Source organism: Cloeon dipterum, chromosome 3 (assembly GCF_949628265.1).
Source record: "Cloeon dipterum chromosome 3, ieCloDipt1.1, whole genome shotgun sequence".
Taxonomy (NCBI): domain Eukaryota; kingdom Metazoa; phylum Arthropoda; class Insecta; order Ephemeroptera; family Baetidae; genus Cloeon; species Cloeon dipterum.
In genome coordinates, this window is record NC_088788.1 from 10,179,420 (window position 1) to 10,193,406 (window position 13,987).

The following is a 13,987-nucleotide window of genomic DNA, read 5'->3' on the forward strand; positions in this document are numbered from 1 at the left end:
TGTCATGCAGGCATGCAGCTTTATAGTGGCGGATCAAATCTATAGAGGATCGCGTTTGCAATTATCTCTTGTATAGTTTAGGATTTTTTTTATTTCTGTCCTATTAATTAAATTAGAAGTCAATAGATGCACGCCTGACAAATCTTACAAGCACATAGTTTTCGGTTTAAAATCCAGCAAAGATATTATGAAAGAAAAAAAATAAAAATTGAGCATCTCAAATTGAGATTATGTGGTCATTTTCACTAAATATCTCTATTTTAGGTAAAATTGTTTGTGCTTTAATGCCGGCTCAAATGCGCGCATTTTTACATTTTTAATATAGTTTGACGCTGTATAAACCGCAGTTTTAGCGACCTTGATGAATGAAGAATGAAGCAAATTTTAATTTTTGCCTTGCTAATGAGAAATTTTATCTAAACATTGACAAAGAAATTCCATCCTGCAATATTTCTTGAGAGAATTAATTAATTTGACGCAATACAAAGCATTTAAAATCGGTATTAGCAGTTGAAACCGGTATTAAACTGATAACCAACCGGTACTCCCATCTCCAGCTGGCTGTTTTCTCTGTAAAAGAGGCGTGTCTACTCAGATTGCTGGTGCTCTGTCCCGAAGTCGACTCCATAAGCAGGAATTGAATTTCTGCTGGTTTCCTTGCTTCGTTTCTGCGACCAGAAGTGAGTTCCGCGTGCTTTATTCAAGATCATTCATCCAATTCAGTGGAAATTGTATTGACACCGAGCACCTCAGCAGTGACAGTGACGCCCTTTAATTTTTTAAACTTCCAGGTCATGTCCGTGTCGAGTGGGCCGAGTTTGCAGGAAGACCTGAGCAACATACCACTGGCTGACGATGACCCGCAAGGTGAGTTATCATTGCTGTTTATTATGCAAAGTAGAAAAGAAAACTCGTTTTTCTCACAGCCGTGATCGAGGACGCAGACACGACAGCTGATCTGTCGCTGGTGTCGGACGCAATGGTCAGGGGCCGCAGCATGGACTCGATCCAGTCCACCTTCACCAACGGCAGCAGCTCACCTGGACCGAGCAGTACGTGAATCAAATCTGAATTTTGTATGAAATTCAGTTATATAATTTGCAGATCACCTTGGCCTCGACCCAGACATTAGTCCAGACGAGCAGGAGGAAAAGGCCAGGCTCATTTCGCAGGTGCTAGAACTGCAGAATACGCTTGATGGTAAGATATTTATTTATTTGTCTTTAGTTTATTAATTTTAGGGTCGACATATTTTTGTCAACCTTTTGAAAAAGAAGAGTTTTAAGTAATTCTTTTGGGAATTTTGGAGGATTCTGTTTGCTGATCTGTGTGGTCTATCATGACTATGGTGATCTGGACCAGATTCAGCGGTTGAAATTTATATGATTCATCGAGATAGGAGCTTTGAACCAAAAAATGGATAATTTTTATGCACAGTACAGAAATTCAATATTTTGGATACTACAAAAACTGATCGTAATAAAATTACTGAAGTTATTCTTCAAACCTAAGGCTTCCGGCTGTGTTCTATTTTTGCTAAAACGTAATAGAAACAACTGAAACCTAGAAGAATGCTTATGGAGCTGAAATTTAAAAGCCAAATTTTCATAAAAAATTAACTTTGTCAGTATTTTACGCGTTTACATAATTTCCAGTTGTAAGCTTGCGAAGAACTTGATTCCAATAAGGCAATTTTCCTTAAAGAAAAATGTATTTTATCGCATATACAGTTGTTATGTTTTGCTTTCTTGATTTAAAATAATTTTAAGAATTTATCTCCTGGAATTGATTATTGACTATTAATCGTTCCCCAATACATATCGAAAATTCAGGTATTTCTTGAAGGAAATTTGGAATACATTGATAAATTTACTTTGTAAAACAATCCATTTAAATATCTATGCTTGGAAAAAAGAGAAAAAAAGTAATTCTGGTCCCCGCACTCTTATTTTGAGTCTTGATAAAATTTACAAGGAATTAAATCTTTACTGACCTTTGCAACTGGTTAGCACAGTTTATTAATTTTTTTTTTAATTTAAAGATCTTTTGTTGGAATGAGTTTTTTCCCCAGATTTTTTATTTATATTTCAATACCCCAGTTGTATAAGCCCTTAGGGTTCGAAGACGCCAACAGAAGGCGCCATCGTATACTTTGGTAATATATGTAATTTTAAGGCACTTCCGCTGCGATTTCAGACTCAATCCTGCCACTGTGCATTCTTTACTTATTATGCTTTTGTTGGCTTGCTGAAAACCAAAATCGGTTAATCCAATCGCCGTAGAATTGTGAAAGCTATTATTTGAAATATAAAATCCTTTCCAACGTTTCTATACTACAGCGAATGGCTGAACTTATTTTGGTTTTCAGCACGTCAAAAGAAAGCATATTAAGTGAAGAATTCACAGTAGCAGGATTCAGTCTCAAATCGCAGCGGAAGTGCCTTAAAAATAAATTTATTCCTAAAGTATACAATGGCGCCATCTGTTGGCGGTTTCGAACACTAAGGGCTTATGCAACTGGGGAATTAAGAATTAAGTTGTTCTACAAACTCATTTTGTAATAAAATAGGAATTTTAACATGGTGGTCTGTTCATGCCTTCAGAAAATATAATTCGGCACCTTCCTTTTCAAAACCGACCAAAACTTAAAAGTAATATCGACTAAGGTTTCTTAATTTTGTTATGACAATTCCAATTCAAACATTACAGATTTATCTCAGCGCGTGGACAGCGTGAAAGAAGAGAACCTGAAGCTACGGTCTGAGAACCAGGTTCTTGGGCAGTACATTGAGAACTTGATGTCCGCTTCGAGCGTGTTCCAGTCGACTTCGCCCAAGAGCCGCAAGAAATGAGCTTTTCTGCCTTGACAACACACAAAATGAAAACAAGCTGGCTATTTACCAAAATTAATTTCTGCATTTTGATCGAAAAGCAGTTCATTCCCGTTTGTCCGAGTGCGCTGATTGATTATTATACCCATGTTGCGGAAGGAACGAACTGATGTCTAGTCAGATTCTCTTTAATTTTAATGACGCATGAGTGCTTTACTCTGGAGATTTGTCAGCTTGCATTCCACTTTGCTGATTAACACATTTTATTTGTCGATAATAACATAATGTATAGTGTATAAGCTTCTTATATCGTTGTATTTTATTAAATTAAGTGCACTAAAGCGATTTTGCGAAAATGTAAATTTACTAAATCAACTTTGCAAGCACATTTTCCTGCTTGAGGTTGTTAAATACGGTAAAGTTGCAGCGTAAGTGTTTATAATTTTAATATTTTAATGCAATAAACCCACTACATTAACAGAAACCTTCATTTTTACTATATTTTCATCCTAAATTGCAAGTGTGGTGATATTGAAACTAGCTGTTAATTAACACTGTCAAAAAACTAATCCAAGGTCCGCAAAAACCCGCATGTTTGCAATAAAAAATCATTTATAGAGATCGAGTTGTTCCGCGATTTGGCGTTCTTGGAAACACTTGTGCCATTCCGTATACTTTTTGGAGCCAGATATGATCTTTTCAGGGATCAAATCATCAAATTAAGAAAAATTTGAAAACATGGAAAATCTCTATAATTGGTGTTTTCTCTTCTATATTTCGCGCGAAAAAATCAATGTAGCATTTTGGTGCATTGCTAAATTGGTGTATATGCCAATGATCGGTCTTATCTATTTTTTAAATAAAATTAAACTGCGTTTCAACAAATTCGAATTAGATAAATATTTAAAAATCGATCAAACTGCTTTCTTTTATGAAACCATGTCTGACAGTTTCAAATTAATATTTAATATATAATTCATCTTCATAGCTCTTGATTCGAGTTAATCAGAATTATTAATCATATTATTTATTAAATCAAAATTGATTTTGTTGAAGTGATGAGACTTATTTTCCTGACTGTTGATAATTTAAGATTTCGAGATTTTCAAAATATTCTTAATTTTCTGCTAATTATGGCCATGTTTTATATTTTCCACCTTGAAAAATTGCTAACAGCAAAACTTCAAATTTTTATATACATTTAATTAATATTCAAAATTAAAATCTAGCTGACTTGATATAAAAAATTTTGATAATCATTTTATCTCAAAATATGTGTCAGTTTGAAGGTTATAAAGTCAAGAAGTTGGGCGTGGTGCTTCTTGAGCAGGCTAGAAGGAAGAAAACAGGCCGCTCTTTTGAAAGGGGACTTGGACAAAAGCTGTCTTTATTCCTTTAGCTGACTTGACGCATCATTTATTTTTATTTCGCCTGAGAGTGCATTTCCAGCTCAGTGTATAATGAAGTGTTTATGGATCTAGCAGTTCTAACTTAGCATACGCTCGAAACCTCATTGTGCTGCACACCAAATAAAAAATTCCTCTTGAATTAATGTTAAAATTCGGATTTTTTCTATTTACAACCTTAAAAATAAAGGTTTCCCTTTTTCCGGGTGCGGAAGATTTTGAAGATTGAATTAAAAACCGTTAGAAGGAAGTGAAGGAACTCTTTTAATAAATCATTGAAATTCAAATTTCAAACTTAAGTAATAATTGTCTTTACTAGAATGCGGCATTGCTGCGGTGTTGAGTTACCGTTTTTAATTTGAAAGTGGGACTGTGAAAAGTGCATTCAACAAAATGCAGTTTAGTTAATAATAAGCACGTGATTGACAGAAAGGAGGGAAGGAAAAGAGAGAAAGCAACAGGATATGCGGGTGGCTGCATGCTAAGGGTGGGCTGCAGTGACGGCGCATGCAGGGAGGAAGCCGGCTGGTGTGTTTATTACGCGCGCCAGGGGTGAAATCCGCCCTCTTGAGTGAAGCACTGCGCGGTGCGCGACTCTTTGATTTCGGACTTAATTTAGACGCAAAAAGGTGTCAAAGATTTTTTCTATTTTAGGTATTAGCAGAACCACAAAAGAAAATTCAAAATTAAATTATGAAAAAACTAAATAATCCCTTAAAAATTTAGTTTTCCTGCAAATATGCCACATTTTTAATGTATTTTAAATAAGAATCTAAAAAGTGAACAAAAACATGCTTAAGAAGTTTAAAATAAAATCAAGAGTTTTTTTAAGATTTTTCTTTTTGGTTGAAATGAAATGCAGCTTTCTCGGTGTATAGCGAGGTGTTTATTTTTCCACATTTTTACGCACTGTACTGTTGGTCCTGCTCAACGAATTTCGGCTGCCCTAATTCATGAGTTTCCTGTCCTTTCTGAGGGCTGAGGATAGATTAAAAGAGCAGACATTAAAAAATCTACAAACTGCGGATTCTTGTGTTTTGGGGTTTATTTATTTTGGTGTAGAGGCGACAAAATAATGCACTCGACGCGGTCGTTTTATTTGCTTTCCCAAATGAGTTTGGTAAACTCGGAGAGCTTAAAGTTAACATTTTGTGAAAACAAACAAACTGAGAACGGAAGATGAGTTTTCAAGCTCTCTGATTTTTACAAATAACAATTGCTCTCGAACAAGAAAATCCCTCTCAAATGAAAATATTGATGGCATTGATAAGACCGACGGAGCGTGGAAGGAATTCATTATTTCCATTGCTATGGGAGAAGCGTAAAATCCCTCTTTATCTTGCGCCTTTAGAGCTTTTATATGGATTTGGATTTGCGACACACATTTATTTCTTTTCCCTACCCGCGTTATTTATTTTTCCTTATTTAACTTCTGACGCTGTTGGAGGGGAGCAGAGGGGCAGAAAACGCATTTGGTCACGAATTTCGAAGGGAGACTGATTGTGCGGTAGGTTAGTTGCTTGTTGAAAAGGCGAAAAGGGGACCATTCGCCCTACTCAATAGCGGCTCGTTACCAAAACAGCATCTGCTGAACCGTTCAACCTTTGTCGGCATCCAAAAATGGTTGTATGGCAGATCTGAATCTGCTAAAAGGACCAAATGTGATTCTAGAATATTCCAGATTCCAGAACCGTTGTGAATTTTAAACGATCAACCATTTTTTTTGCTAAGCTTCCATAATCTCGCGGGAACATCATTTGGGCTAAATGTATTTTAAACCACACTTAAAGCCGTCTAAAACCTTCTCAAAACGTTCAAAAATAAAAAAATACAAGCGAGTAATCCAAAGTGAAGTGCATAACGTCAAAGAGGTTTCTCGCAAATTAATTTATGTTTGAATTTTCAGCCCAGAAATTATTTTTGATCGATTTTCCCGTGAAATTAATTTTTTAAAATGTGAAAGTTGATTTTATTTCTGTTTTTAGACGTATTGTATGAGTTTTGATCCTATTTTTGTGGTAAAAATCCAGTAAATGTTACTTATCTTGAAAATTTAAAGTATTTCCCATGTCTTTCCAACGTGTATACTTTTGCCTAGTCCGTTTCGATGTCATGCATGATGAATTTTAAACAAGGAAAATATGGGTTAAGAAATTATAATATGATTTTTATGTCAATTGACTCTAATTATGTGTCTAAGAATATTCTAAATGTGCCCAGAAACAGACTGTATAATACCGAATATGTCTAAAAATAGTCAAAGCATTTAAAAAACGTCTCCAATTTTAATTTTTAATGCTTAAAATGAAAATTTGGGTGTGAAATAAATAAAAAAATAGCCTCTCCCAGATATAACAACGGTATTTTACAAATTTGACGAAATACGGGAATTTCCCTTCAACTGCAGTTCGGGAGACATCACAAAAGCACAGATATCAGGCGCGGCGCCGCTTTTTGATGCGAGATTTTTTTCGGATTGCCTAACGATTGAGTGGCATTTCATGTTTTTTAGAGATAATAGAATCTTGACCCACCCCAATGGATTCAAATGTCCCTTACTATCGTTTCGAGGGGTTGACAAAAAAGCACCTAATAATACCCTCCACAGGATTGGGGACTCAAGCAAAATTTGATCTTTTCTTCTTAAGCTTTGAAATATCAGGTTTTCTCTCGATACATAGCGAAATATATGTAATTTTTTCTATGTTCCATACCCAGGATAATCGAAAATTCAGTAAAAAAAGCAATTCACTTAAACTAGAGAAAATTCATAATTTGAAAAATTAAATCATATAGAATCGAATTTTGTAAAAGTAAATCAAATACAAAAATGACTGGATTAGTTTTGATTTTTATAGCTATTGTATCAAATTGTTCAGTTGTTTAAACATTTAACAGGATTAAAAAAATTGGGTCCCATTCCTAACTGCGTAGCGTGTCTGATATTTATAAATTTTCTTGCATAGTAATAATTTTTTATAGTTTCCGAACTTCCAGACAATATTTAATAAAAATTCAACCGTCGTTTCTGGAGTTTCTAGCTTTGAATGCGCAACAGGATGTTTTGGAGCGGACGAAATTATGCAGAGAGCGCGCCTCTCGAGTAATTTATTGACCAATTTTTTGTGTGTGGAGAAGTGCAAGCAAGGGGCCCCGGCGGTCGGCGTTCGGCGGATGCTTTGGAGTGATTGGGTTCCTCCCCCAGCGCAGCAGCATGCACCCTTCCACTGCTCTTTTTCCGCGGCAGCTGATCACTAATTTATTTTCGGCTTCGCACCCGAGACGCAATAAGATTCCCTTCTTGCGCGAATACTCGACGAACCAATCGGCATAATCGACACTCCGTTAATTAAATGATCGCAGCTAAAATCGATTCAAAAACTATCTATCTGTTCTGCCAATCTGATAATCTTTTGAGTAAGGTATTACGTTGCAATTAGTGTCTTTAAATATATACTGTTTCATTTTTTAAATTAATTAACAGGGTTTTTAAAAATGAAAACAGTGTTTCATTTAATTTTCAGTAAGAAAAATAATTTTTAAGCTCTATACATCACATTATGGGGCGTTTCCGTTATTAATTTGATTTAACCTGCAAAATTTTGACTTTTTTAGCACCAATGTGACTTTTTAGTTTGGTGTTAGGGTCCTATAGAGGTGTCGACACATATTTAATTTTGACGAAAAAATATAAGGCCATTTTCCGAAAAATCAGGGTAAATAATCGTGGAAACGCACCCTCCTAGAATTTACAAAAGTTAAGATAATCTCGAGTGTTCTATTGAAGTTAGAACATCAAACTTTGCGTCGAAAGATGGCTATTTATTTATAGAAGGCCAACAACTTTCATATTTGTATTTTTTAAATTAAATTTATTTTTAAGTTATTCAATTCTGAATATATTTCAAAAACAAGTTCGTTAATGCACATCTATGTATGGAATTAAGTGTTGCGCCAAGCATATATTTAACATGCCTCGAAATTTTAGAACCTTCTAGTTTTCGAAATGCAGAAGGAATTTTTGAGTTTGGGTATAAATGAATATAGATAGAGAAAATAAAAAAAGGTTGATTTTTACCCTCGGAACATGCTGGGGGTCAACCCTGAGTTCAGATAAGACCATCAGAACAGGCAATAAATCGGACCCTGACGTCAGGGTAGCCCCCAAGCGATCAAAGTTATTAATTTCCATGTGTAACGACGCCTGACGGGCTTTTTATTGGTTCGATTTGCAAGATCTGCGCGCCGTTGGAACGGCCAAGTCGAGAGCTTTCAGAATATATGCAATTCGATCCTTTGCAAGCCATCAGGGCGCTCAGGAAACGCCCTGATGTGCCCAAAATCTCTCATATTTTTAGTCGTTAAAGGGATTTAGCTTTGAAATAAATTTTTCGGACTCCAGAGTGGAATATCGGAGCTATTTTCGGCCTTGGTTAGGTTTATGAAAGATGGTTTCATGCAAATTAGACGGCATTAAGAGGGAATTATCTTTTCAAGAGGATTACGTTTGAGAATAATGTAACAGATTGCAACACTCGCCGAAGAAGAAGCAGAAGAAAGGACCATTATTATGCTAAGAAGCGGGTTGAAAAATTACTCGTCATCCTTTCAACAATCGCTTGTTTATTTTCTTCCGTGCTGAAAGTAAGTGAATTAGCGGCTCCTGCTGACTTTACAGCTTTTCTCCTCGCAGAATTTCCGAAAGTTATGTCGAGACATTCAATTGAATAAATCACAGCCTGTCTCTTGAACAATATAAACATTCATCTTACTTTAAATTTCAGCACCAACTCGATAAAAATATCATTATTTAATGTTTATTTTGAATGACCTCAGATAAATATTTTCTCGTTCCTTTTTCAAGGATCGCAAAAATATGGTGCGAAGGAATCTATCCTGATTTGCAATTTTCATTATTTTTACTGTGCTTAACTGAGACAGAAAATGTTTTGGTTTAGCTCCACTGCACTGCTGGAAAAAATTATTTATTTATTCATGATTTGTGATTAATTTCGCTTCATGTTTTTTTTATTATATTTTTTAAATTTCGATTGTAAGTAAAAGGAGGCAAATTAAAATGTTATTATCCAAAAGGAAACATTGAGAGCCGCCGAGGACCGATTTTTACAAAGTGACTCTTCATTTTTCGTATTAATTATCGGCGATAGTGAAGGGTCTTTGGGCATTTCGCTTGCCTTCCTGGCAGGAATGCGGGATATGTTTTTTATTCTCCTTCGTGAATCAAGCACACACACACACATAGGAAGGAATCTCCTCTCGCCGCGCCGTGCACTACTCCTCGTGCGTTTTGGATGCGGCACAGATGCGGCCGCTCCCCCGCCCCCTCCGACCGTCTGGCCGATGGAGCGGAGGGGCCCCGGGAGGGAGGGGCGCGGCCGGGTTCTCCCCTTGATCCTCGAGAGCCGCCAGTCGAGCAGTCGGAGCCGGTAGCCAAGGTCGGCGTCGCTGACGGAGCCGCGGCGCCCGTCTCACGTGGTGTGTGTATCTTGAGGCATGCGAGCCGAATAAGCCGAAAAGATGCCCTGGACGTGCTTCGGCCGGCGCAAGAAGGGTGCCAGGAGGCCCAGCGTCAGCCCACCCCTCCACCTCCTGCTCAAGGTCGGTCCTGCGCCCTTTGCGACCCTGAGGAAGGGTCAATTTTAATTTCATGCACTGGAGACCGTGTTGATTATTAATGACAAATGGGTTTTCTGAGCTGTCAGGTCAAGAGTTCCCGAGGTTTATTTAATTGACCTGAAAATTAGGTTGTCGAGAAATAAATTTTCTGTTGAGTAAACACCCTGAGTTGAGATGGTAATATTAAAGCATAATTTTGAATTTGTTGTTGTTGTTTTTAATTTTCACATTTTGCCAAGTACAATCATGTCGAAAATTTTTTTAAAAAGCATTAGAGAAAAGGCAAACAGTGTACGAAAACTCTTTCTAGGAGAGCTAGAAATGAAAACTAGAGCCGTGTTGAAATTTAATATTTTAAAATAGGAAAAATTTCTAGATGGAGCAAGAATTTTTTCATTACTGTATGCCTGTTTATGGAATTATTCTAAGCCTGAATGAAGAAAGAGATAACAAAATTACTACAGATTAATTTAGTACAGACACAAATTTTTATCAAGAAAACTGACTCAACATTGATAAAAAAATTTCTCATTGATTCGTTTTCGGTTTCGCGCGTTTTTTTACTTAATTGAAATAAAGTATGAGCAAGAACAACATTTTAAAGCCCCGGGCGCGCTTTAAACTTGAAAAGTACCGATTCGCAAAAGAAAACGTCACATCTTCTTTTTTGTAGTGACAGCATTGATTCGTTTGTTTGTATTGTGAAGCAAAGTGTCACATTTGAGAGGAACGCAAACGAAACGTTTTGGAACAACTCTTTGTCATGGTGATGTCGGAATCGGGAAAAGAGGAATTCCCTTTTGTCCGCTGCTGTTGTGCTCACGAGCACGAGACAAATCTATTCAAGGCCATTTTTCATCTCCGAAACGCTGTGTGGCCCTTCCTTTTTTTCTTTTACCTTTTGCCTCCGTCCGCATAAGCGATGCTTTCAAAGGGGATTTAAAGGAGCGAAACTGTGAATCATTTTACTCTCTTTTAATCCAACGATTCATCATCCAGTTTTTTTACCAGAATTAATTTTATATATTATCCGGTTGGTATCGTATACGTTAAATTAAAACGGATCAACCGTATTATTTGTTGGCACAGCATATTGTTGCGGTATCAGTTTAGTTTATCAACTGGGGATGCATTTTTTCCAGCTGGGAGGGTGAAGCGCACCCTTGTGTTTTGTGTTCATCACCCCCCTGTGTCCCTCTCTCTCTCTCCCGTGATGGTCTTAATTAAACGAAATTGCGTGAATCAGCAAGATTTAGAATTTTCGGCGTCAAGGAGTCACCCTTGCCTCCTCAACTTAATAGGGGATGACACGCACCAATTTGCCCTCGGAAAACACGCAACGTTGCTTTCTCATTATGCGCGTTTTTCAGATAAGGCTCGCCTTTACATTTTCACTAGTAAATAAAATTCCGAATAAAAAACATATTTTTTTACTTTAAATTATATTCTGCTCTCATGAGATGCAAAGTATTAAAAGGTGAATTGGCGAGCAAAGTGACAACATTATTTTGCTTCATCTGCAATTGTAATTAGTTGGAACAGCAAACGTATTACTACTTGGCTCATTTAAATAATAACAAGAAATGCATTTCCATCTGAATTTCAAATGAAATGCAAAACGAAAGTCGCGTTTAATTTATTTTTTGTTGCACTCAAACAATCATTACCTCCATCGCCTCCACACCAAGTGAATGAATTTCGTATCACGATTTTCGAGTCACGCCGAAAATATAATTTTCCCTCCATACGTGCAAATTACGTTCTGTTAGATGAGAAAGACAAAAAACGTGTTTACTTCGTCGCCATGGAAACACACAGTCGCAATAACGGAATTTCGAATTTTAAATTTTGATTGTCCACCGTTCGACGACGTCAACAATCATAATCACAAATGTGTGTTTTTAAAATGACGAAATAAGAATTATTAATTTTTGTGTGACGCATCCAGTGTCAGTCATTAGAGTTACCAAAACTTTCTTCATTTTTTTAATCTTTCCTCAGAGAAGTGGCAGTGAAACTGCTATTAAAATGTTGGAAAAACCTTTGTGAACATCATTTATTGTAAAAGATGAGAGTTAAAAACTCTAAAATTTCGTAGTAAATTTTTTTAGAAAAGTGGCTGCAAAGCTATAGAATGCTTTTCAAATGGTGAGAACTGTATCCCTGCTTGAAATGTTAATTAATTTCACAACAAAAGAGTTTCCCCAAAAAGTGTCACACACCGTTGGTTAGATCTCGATGAAACGAATCGAAATGTGCAAAAGGAAATAACAGTAAAATGCAGTAAATTTTTTTGGGAAAATGAGAGTAAAGTTTGATTAAGAACAAAAAAATGTTGGCCTTTATAAAAATCCAAATTGAAACAACTCTATGCAAACAAATAAGTATCAATATAAATTCTATTGTTGTGAGTTTCAAATAATATACCAAGCATTAATTTTACGAGTCGGCAGGGCATAAAATTACATATCAAAAGGGCTATTAGACGAATCAGTGATATTATTTTCCGTCTGCAGTCTGCGCGCCAGTATTATATTAATATAAACGTTGTCAGTTTTGAAAGTACATTCGGCTGATCGATTTGAATGTGCGAAACTGCATGCGACGCGGGGTCTTGCGGGCGGATATGGCGTGGAGAAGTGGCTCAAAGCTAATTAGGCGTAAACGGTCCTTTCTTCTGCCATCTCAATGCTCACGGCCGTCAATTGCAGAGTGATTTTCATTTGGCTTACTTTCGACTGCGCGACGCAATCTTTTGTCCAATCACACAGTTGATTTCGCTCGGTTGCTTCCGTTGGTCGATGTACTACTGCACGGAGTCACTTGATTCCTATTTAAAAAGTTTTAAAACTGACTGATGTGAATATGTACGAGATTTTATACGATTATTAGGATAGATCTGTTAATTTCTCTTATTCGTTTTGTGTTGTGTATGTGAATGCCTTCTCAAAGTGTGAGTAAATTTTAATTTTAAATTTTTGATGTGCGTTAGATTTTTAAGAAGATAGGTTTTAAATATTTTTTGCCTCTGAGAAAAAAGGCCAAGTTTTTTTTGTTTATTTTTTACCTTCCTCCATTCCAAAACATTAATTAGATGTTCATTAGAGCGACGCATTTGCCTCACCCACATTGCAACGTTTGAAGCGTTAGCGAAATTCGATCCTTCCAGCTGTTGCTCCTTTCGCTGTTTCGCTGCGCTGAGATTGTTGGATTACAAGGGAAACCCTTTACCGCAGAATTTTCACACGCAAACGGCAACAAAAAATAGTCTTTCATTCTGCGCGAATCCAAGTTTATGGGTGTCAAAGAGCAGAAGGAAAAAAATACTCACAGACGCCGCCGACTCTATAGTCACATTTTCGCATTAGCATGGCCGATGGCAAAAAAAGCAAATAATAATATCAATGCAGTAAATTAATTTATGCCAGCCGGGGCAAGCTCGCGCCATATGTGGCTGCGTTTCGACACTGCTCTTCTCCTTCTTTCAAAATTCGGTTTAAATTTAGAAATGACGGCTTGAAATTCTTCTAAATTTGGAAGTCATGTTTGGCTTGACGCTTTTTGCGTCGAGTCTTGTGATGCTGTTGCAAATTAAAGACTCAAGGACTTTTGCTCCGCGACTTCAGCGCCGTTTTCCTCCAATCTCGGACTCAAGCGCACTGGCAACTTTTCAATTATCCGATCTCTCGTCGCTTCCTATTTATTAACGAGACGATATTTTATAATTTATTCCCGTTTTTACTTTAGATTAAGCAGTATAACGAATTCCTACTCTGCAATATTATTCACATTAGTGGATTGGAAAGTCGGCATGCAATTGATTTATCGCCAATTTTGTGCCCGAGAGGAATGTGTGGTCGTTGTTGTTATTATTTATATATTTTTTTGTTTGTGCGTATCAGCGATTTGCATCTGCGAGCAGAGAGAAAAATCCTTGAACGCTCTTTGCTATTCAAATGTGCGCGTCACGATTCGGCCGAAAGTCTCGGCCGCACCTGCGAACTCGACAAAAACGTTTCGAGATATGGTTCAAAGTCAAAAGTCTGCAATTCGATTTTTCCCATCCGCATACGTTTCTTTTTAATAAAATACAAAAAGCTTTATGAATAAAAA

The 13,987-nt window shown here is 36.7% G+C and overlaps 2 protein-coding genes across 10 annotated transcripts in view; both read left to right on the plus strand.

Annotated features, from left to right (window-relative positions):
* The first annotated feature begins 554 nt into the window (after positions 1–554).
* Positions 555–3,315, plus strand: LOC135940410 (short coiled-coil protein B). Of its 3 annotated transcripts, none has more exons than XM_065485284.1 (5): positions 555–680; positions 792–867; positions 927–1,052; positions 1,105–1,200; positions 2,710–3,315. In XM_065485284.1, exons 2-5 carry the CDS (start codon positions 795–797, stop codon positions 2,850–2,852), a joined length of 438 nt encoding a protein of 145 aa, XP_065341356.1. In that variant the 5' UTR covers positions 555–680; positions 792–794; the 3' UTR covers positions 2,853–3,315. The 3 variants fall into 3 exon arrangements, with proteins under 3 accessions (XP_065341356.1, XP_065341357.1, XP_065341358.1); XM_065485285.1 differs by having other exon boundaries at positions 1,126–1,200; XM_065485286.1 differs by lacking the exon at positions 2,710–3,315 and adding an exon at positions 2,604–2,671.
* A 6,361-nt stretch (positions 3,316–9,676) lies between these two features.
* by (blistery) overlaps positions 9,677–13,987 on the plus strand; it is a 57,089-nt gene continuing 52,778 nt past the window's right edge. For 5 of the 7 annotated variants that reach the window (XM_065486777.1, XM_065486780.1, XM_065486785.1 and 2 more), the window contains exon 1: positions 9,678–9,856. In XM_065486777.1, coding sequence (XP_065342849.1) covers positions 9,776–9,856 — 81 coding nt within the window. In that variant the 5' untranslated portion in view covers positions 9,678–9,775. Of the gene's footprint in view, positions 9,857–13,987 lie in introns of all 7 variants that reach the window. The other 2 variants (XM_065486783.1, XM_065486786.1) reach the window with 1 other exon arrangement.